Raw genomic sequence first — 7643 nt, 5'->3', positions numbered from 1 at the left:
TGGGACTGTAGGCCTCAGTTTCCCCTTTGGCAGTTGTGCCTACCCACAGCCTCTTCTGCTAGACCCCTGGGACTTGGGAGGTGAGGGAGGGCCAAGAGCAGGGCCAGTGGAGGATATATAAGAGATGCATCTGCTGTGTGTGCATGAACTTACAGCAGGATGCAGGGAGGGGTGCTGGCATGGGCATGGAGTTGGTTTGAGCTGCAAGTGGTGAGCGGGGGAGGGGCAGTCAGGTTTGTGACTGGCTGATGCCAGGAATGTTCAGGTGACGTGGGCATGAATATGTGAGTGTGAGATCTGTGTGCACAGGAAGCTGCTTCTGGGTACATTGGGCCTGTGCCCAGCTGCACATGTGGCTGGGAGGCCTGGCCAGTCCCATGGCCCTAGGTGTGTGTCTGCGTGTCCTGGAGTTAGAGGGAGTGTGCCCAGGCCTAACCGGTACCTCCTGCCTGTCACATTCCTGGGATCCGGCCAGGCCCTCCCCTGGGGAGGGACAGGGCTGGTGGGCAGGCCTGTGCTAGGACAGATGGCTGCAGTTCCTAGAACTACTTCCTCATCCTAGCCTTTCCTGTTTCCCAGCTGGGCACCTGGGAGAGGGGAGGAGGCTTTATGGCCTTCAAGATGGGACTTCCGGTCCAGCCACAAGGAGCTGGGCCCGGGAGACAAAAGAGCAGCAGTGTGCGTCTCATGAGCGTGGCTTGTGTGCAGGTTGGGCACACCGGGCCCTGAGTGCAGAGCCAGTGAGCCTGCCCTCCCTTCCTCCCCGGCCTCTGGAATGGCAGAACCTGTCTGTCCAGCTGTATTTCCTCCCCAGCAGGGGGGTTGGGAGAGGACCTGGGTGACAGGAGCTGGGGCCTTGGGTACCTTGAGGAGAAAGGGGCAAGTGGGAAGGAGCACTTGCTCTCAGCGCCCCCGCTCTATGCCTGAACTTCCTCCACGGGGCATTTGCCATGGTCCCCAGGAGGTGCTGCTGAAATTTTTTACATGCACAACCCCACAGGGCATGGGACACCATGCCAGGGGGTAGAAGAGCTGGAGGTGGAGCCCAGCCCCTTGTTTCTCACCTGGGGAAACTCAGCCCCGGAAATGGGGAGGGACTTGGCTCCAGAACATGCAGTGGACCTGGCTGTTGTGACACAGCCCATGACCCAAGAGGTCACTGGTTCTAATCCCGGTTGGGGCTCATGCCTGGGTTGCAGGCTTGATCCCCAATTTGTATGTGTGGAGGGAGGGTGGGGCGCGTACAGGAGGCAGCCAATCAATGGTGTTTCTCATTGATGTTTCTGTCTGTTCGTCTCCCTTTTTCTCTCTCTAAAAATCAATAAAAACATTTTTTTAAAAGGAACATGCAGTGAATTTGGGGCCTGGCCAGGTACTGGGCCCAGCATCCTGTAGTAAAATGGCCGTCCATGAGGGGCAAGTGCCAGGGAAAAGAGCCACGGGCCCTGGCCTCGCCCACCAGGCTGCTTCTTGCCCTGCAGGTGATTGAGGAGTTCTACAACCAGACATGGATCCACCGCTATGGGGAGAACATCCTGCCCACCACGCTCACCACGCTCTGGTCCCTCTCCGTGGCCATCTTCTCCGTTGGGGGCATGATTGGCTCCTTCTCCGTGGGCCTTTTCGTTAACCGCTTTGGCCGGTGAGCAGCGGGGTCCTGGCCCTGCCCAAGGTGTCCCAGATGGGTGTGGGGGTTGGGGGAGATGTCCCTGCCTGTTCCAGGATATTCCCTGTGAGCCAGTCCTTGGGGAGTCTGGGGGATCCAAGGACCCACCTGGCCTGTGACCGCCCCCCCCTCAGGCGGAACTCGATGCTGATGGTCAACCTGCTGGCCTTCATGTCCGCTGTGCTTATGGGCTTCTCGAAACTGGGCAAGTCCTTTGAGATGCTGATCCTGGGCCGCTTCATCATCGGTGTCTACTGCGGCCTGACCACGGGCTTCGTGCCCATGTACGTGGGGGAGGTGTCCCCCACGGCCCTTCGAGGGGCACTGGGCACCCTGCACCAGCTGGGCATCGTTGTCGGCATCCTCATCGCCCAGGTGAGTGGGGCAGGGTCTGCTCCCTGAGCACGGCCCCTCCCCCCCTCCCCACGGCTCCAGTGGCTCATGAAAGTGTGTCCAGACAGCACCGGACTAGACTTCCCACCCCACCTTCCACAGCCCTGCCCCCTGGGACAGCCTAGCACAGGTCCCAGAGGACACGCCGCCACTCATGGTTCCCCCGGGGGCCACTGTGGCAGGGGAGCCAGTCCATCCCGGCTCACTCGGCCTTCTCCTCACCTGGGGATCCAGCCATAGGCACGGAGGCTGCTCACCTGGCCGGGCTCCGCCGTGGCTCCAGGCCTTCACATACACTACCCCCTCTCTGGGGCTTTCCTGTTCCCATGCCTGAAAGTCCCGTGGGCGAGTGGCAGCCCCCGTACCCTGTGCATTTGTCCCCTCACTGATGCCGGGAAGTAGGTCCCGCCCGCCTCCAAATGCGGGAACTGAGGTCCGAGAACTCAGAGCCTCCCATCAGCGGCCGAGCCTCAGAACCAGCGCCCTTTCCCTAAAGCAGCAGTGGACACAAGGCCGCTGGGTGCAGGGGGCTGCTTGGAGGGCCGGGGCTGGAGCGCTCACAGCCACTTCCTCCCGCCCTGCTCCCCCAGGTGTTCGGCCTGGACTCCATCATGGGCAACAAGGAGCTGTGGCCCCTGCTGCTGAGCATCATCTTCGTCCCAGCCTTGGTGCAGTGCGTCATGCTGCCCTTCTGCCCCGAGAGCCCCCGCTTCCTGCTCATCAACCTCGTCCTGCTCTGAGCCACCCCCGCCTTCCCTCCGCCCCCTCCAGTGCTGAAGAAGCTGCGCGGAATACCGGACGTGACCCAGGATTTGCAGGAGATGAAGGAGGAGGGTCGGCAGATGATGCGGGAGAAGAAGGTCACCATCCCGGAGCTGTTCCGCTCGCACCTCTACCGCCAGCCCATCCTCATCGCCGTGGTGCTGCAGCTGTCCCAGCAGCTGTCGGGCATCAACGCTGTGAGTGCCCGCACCCACCCTCCTATGGCCCCAGCCAAACCCTGTGGTCAAGTACATGCTATGGCAGAGCCTACACTTAAAATAACAAACAAGCCCCTGCCAAAGGGGCTTTCCTTCAGCACCAAACTGGGGCAGCGTCCCCTTCATCCTGTCCTCACCCTGTACCTGTGCCCATCAGGCCGGAGCCGGGAAAGGCCACAGCACCAATGACTTCTCTGTCCCCAGGTTTTCTATTATTCCACAAGCATCTTCGAGAAAGCGGGCGTGCAGCAGCCTGTGTATGCCACCATCGGCACCGGCATCGTCAACACAGCCTTCACGGTCGTGTCGGTGAGTCTGTGCCCATCGTTGCCAGGGTCCAGCTTAGAGCTTCTAGGCCTCATGACTGAATGGCAGCATTTACTGTGAGCCAGGCGTGTGTCACGTGCTCCCTACGTGCTATGACATTTCATCCTCAACTCGTCAAGCTCATTACTCATATCAAACAGCTGATGACACTGATGCTCCGAGAAAGTGATGCTTGCCCGAGGTCACAGTCAGGTTGCTCAGCTGTCCGGCTCGCCAGGGCCGGCTCTCAGCCCCTTTGCTTCTGTTGGGTTTTAGGGGCAGCTTCCCTTCCCTCACTCCCTGTGTGGCCCCCAAACCGCGTCCCCGGGAGGAGGTGATACCATCTTCCCTGGGTCTCTGCAGTGCCATGTGGCTTTCCCACTCTTGGGGCGAACCTCTGGGTGGGGGGTTCAGAAGGGCACCATGTGTGTGGGGGGGGCATTGACATTCTCTCTGCCCACAGCTGTTCGTGGTGGAACGAGCTGGCCGGCGGACGCTGCACCTCATTGGCCTGGCTGGCATGGCGGGCTGTGCCGTGCTCATGACCATCGCGCTGGCATTACTAGTGAGTTGCCACACTGTGGGGGCGAGGTGGCAGGGGTGGGTTCAGAGCTCACAGGGGCTTCTGATCCCAAAGTGCCTACCTCAGCCCCAGCCTGGCCATCGGCACCGGAGGCTGGGGTTGCTGATCTCCCTAGTTCTGCACTCTACCCACTCATATCCTACCCTGAGCTGGCTCCTCCCTGCACGGCCCTGTCTCACCACAGCACTCCGGCCTCAGACCACAGGTGTCCTCTCCCCGTGAGTTGCTTTGCCCAATGCTAACCCTTTAGTGTCTTCATCTGTCGCCTCAATTCCTGTTTAGAACAGTCCTAGAAGGGATTGCCCTCCTCACCAGAGGCGTAGAAACATGCCTGATCTCACTCAGTTCTCACAACTCAGTGCCGTTCAGTCAGTAGTCGGTCCCATCTTACAGGTGAGGAAACCTAGTCCCGGTGAGGTTAGTAATGCAGCAGATAAAGGACAAAGTCAGGCATTGACCTCAGGTCTGCTGGCCACAAGCCCTCGACCAGGAGCGGGCAACCTTTTTGTGAGCACGTGCCAAAACTAGCAAAATCTCTGACTCAAAATTCTTCTGCGTGCCAACCCTAATTTTTTGAGAACATGTTACACCTACTTGATATCTCTTAAGGTGTACGTATGTGAAGAACCTTGAAGAAATAATAAAATTCATTCGAGCGACAAAAACACAGTATATGATGATGAAAAATACATTTATTTTTTAATGTATACATGTACACTGATAGTCCGACAGAAAACTTTATGATTTTGTTTGATATTATCAGGGGGACTTTTGCTGCTGCATCACTGATGACAGGGATTTTACATCGTGTTTATATTTCGTGACCTTCAGAGATATGCACAAGCTACTACTTTCATCTGCCAGGCTACTCCTATTACAAGACTTAACAAAATTCATCACTGAGAACAAAGATTCACAATTGTAAATGGAAGATTATAAGAGAGGGTTTTGCGTGCCAGCAAAAGTTACTGGCGTGCCGTGTTTGGCATGCGTGCCAAGGGTTGCCCACCCCTGCCCTAGACTGAACCTCTGTGATAACCTGTGCAAGCATGTCACATATTCGAACATTCATTCGTCCAACCTCTGCACAAAGAAAACACCAATACACCAGTTTTACAGCTGAACCAAGACCTAGAAAGTCCTATGGTTCCTAAGAGGTCCGGCACACAGCGATGGGTGGAAGATCTGGGTTCTGAGCCAAAACCCATAACCTCTTCTGTGGCCTCCTCGTGGCGGGAATGATTACATATAGAACCACATGTCCGAGGCCTGTGCTGTGCTGGCCTTGAGCTGGGTGCCTTGCAAGGCTTTTAACACCCACTACAGAAATGTCCTTCCACATCCTCCTGCCACAAGCAGACTGGCTTGACCCAGAGCAAGACCACAGGGACCTCTTCTTAGCACTCCTGCATGCACACCCATGACCATTCCCAGAGGATAGATGAGCTCACAGCCACCAGGCAGGGTGTAAATCATTTTGTTCAGATGAGGAAACTGAGCCCCAAGGCAGAGTACTTAACTCACACTGCATATCCAGGATCAGCCCCAGGCCTCCTGCTGTCCAGCCTAGCCCGCCTCTGCAGTTTGTCTCCTGAGGCTCCAATCTAACTTTCCTCCTCTCTCTTGTCCTCAACAGGAGAAGGTGCCCCAGATGTCCTACCTGAGTATCGTGGCCATCTTTGGCTTTGTCGCCTTATTTGAAGTTGGTCCTGGCCCCATCCCGTGGTTCATTGTAGCCGAACTCTTCAGCCAGGGTCCTCGCCCGGCTGCCTTTGCTGTTGCTGGTCTCTCCAACTGGACCTCAAATTTCATTGTGGGCATGTGCTTCCAGTATGTGGAGGTGAGAACCCCCAATGTCTCTACACACCATTCCTCACCAGCTGTTCCCATTGGAACGAGACTCAGAAGCCCAGGTTACATACTAAGAACCCTGACTTCAACCCCGGGGTTCTTTCCTTGGCTTTGAATTGTCTCCATTCTGCTGTGCAATGGGAACCTGTTCCCTGGAGCCTATCTCATGCCCGCTGTCGGCAGGCAGACTCTCATTTAATCACCCCAGCACTCCCGGGTTGTAGGTGGCTGTCCCCTTTCTCAGATCAGAGGCCTAAGGAAAGTGACTTATTAAAGGTCCTACGGCTAGAATGTAGGGTCAGGACTCTAACCAAGTGTGTCTGTGTCTTTCAGCAACTGTGTGGTCCCTACGTCTTCATCATCTTCACTGTGCTCCTGGTTCTTTTCTTCATCTTCACCTACTTCAAAGTTCCTGAGACCAAAGGCAAGACCTTCGATGAGATTGCTTCCGGTTTCCGGCAGGGGGGAGCCAGCCAAAGCGACAAGACACCTGAGGAGCTGTTCCATCCCCTGGGAGCTGATTCCCAGGTGTGAGGAACCCCTAACCACCAGCCCAGCCTGTTCCCAGCAGCCCCAAGGATCTCTCAGAGCACAGGCAGCTGGACGCCACTTCCACATTGATCTCAGCAGAGCTGGGCCTGGGGCTCCTTTCTTCAGCCAGCAATGATGTCCAGAAGAATATTCAGGACTTATAACGCCTCCAGGGTTTTAACAAAAGCAAGACTGTTGCTCAGATCTATTCAGACAAGCAACAGATTTTATAATTTTTTTTATTACTGATTTTATTATTATTTTTGTATCAGCCAGAGCCTCCTGTACCCCACACTTCAGGCTCCACCCTGAAGGGCTCAGTGCCTGAGGGTGGGGACCAAGTCCTGCCTAGACACACTTGCCTTCTTCACCAAGCTAATCTGTAGGGCTGGACCTATGACCAAGGACACACTAATCGAACTATGAACTACAAGGGTCCAACCCCTAGAGGTGGCCATGGCCACGCGCTCCGCGCTCCTGTGGCCCTGAATTTCCCCACCCTAGGGGTCAGGCTCCATTAGGATTCGCCCTTTCCCTCTCTTCCTACCCAACCACTCATTAATTTTTCCTTGCCCGAGACCAGTTGGGAGCACTGGATTGGAGGGAGGAGAAGGGAAGGGCCAGACTGGACTGCCAGATTCGTGTCTCCTTTGCACTGAAGGCCAGACGATCACCATGAGAGGAGGGCCGTGGGAGACTGAGAACTCACTACTCAAGAACGCGTGGATGCTCCTGCCCTGCTGTGTGTAGATAGAAATATTTATATATTTTTTTGGTTGTCAATATTAAATACAGACACTAAGTTATAGTCTATCTGGACAAAACAACTTGTAAATACACCACCATACTTCCTCTGTAACTTACCTAAACAGATATAAATGGCTGGTTTTTAGAAACATGGTTTTGAAATACTTGTGGATTCAGGGTAGGGAGATTTGGGTGGGAGTGGGAGAGAAACAAGCAGCTGCAACTGCTACACTTGGTTTAGACTTTTTGACTATTTGAAGCACCTGTGATCAACACCCTCTATGTTCAAGAATTTGATCTTTATTACCCAGAGAAAATTTAAATATCTTGGCATTCGAGGCATCCCCATTTTCCTTCATATATGCTAGTTAGTATGCAAAAAAAAAAAATAATGATAGCAATATGCGAATCTTGATGTTTGGGCCTTGATATGCATTATCTTAAATGTGAGGTAGGTATATATCAACATTTGACAGGCTCAAAGAGGTTATACGCCTGAAGTCTCAGGGCAAATATGCTAAACACCCTGCTTTTAACAAACTGTACAACCCCTACCTCATACACCCACACACACACACACACACAA

The 7643-nt window shown here is 54.7% G+C and overlaps 1 protein-coding gene across 1 annotated transcript in view; it reads left to right on the top strand.

Annotated features, from left to right (window-relative positions):
• Window positions 1–7206, top strand: part of SLC2A1 (solute carrier family 2 (facilitated glucose transporter), member 1) — a 28224-nt gene extending 21018 nt beyond the window's left edge. The window contains 7 exon segments of the mRNA XM_006762594.2: window positions 1482–1642; window positions 1801–2041; window positions 2650–3018; window positions 3244–3348; window positions 3809–3910; window positions 5565–5768; window positions 6113–7206. Coding sequence (XP_006762657.1) covers window positions 1482–1642; window positions 1801–2041; window positions 2650–3018; window positions 3244–3348; window positions 3809–3910; window positions 5565–5768; window positions 6113–6313 — 1383 coding nt within the window. The 3' untranslated portion in view covers window positions 6314–7206.
• The last annotated feature ends 437 nt before the right edge of the window (window positions 7207–7643 follow it).

The sequence above is a fragment of the Myotis davidii genome, unplaced genomic scaffold (assembly GCF_000327345.1).
Source record: "Myotis davidii unplaced genomic scaffold, ASM32734v1 scaffold458, whole genome shotgun sequence".
Lineage (NCBI taxonomy): Eukaryota > Metazoa > Chordata > Mammalia > Chiroptera > Vespertilionidae > Myotis > Myotis davidii.
The sequence above is the reverse complement of the archived record's forward strand: the minus strand, read 5'-3'. Positions and strand labels throughout refer to the sequence as shown.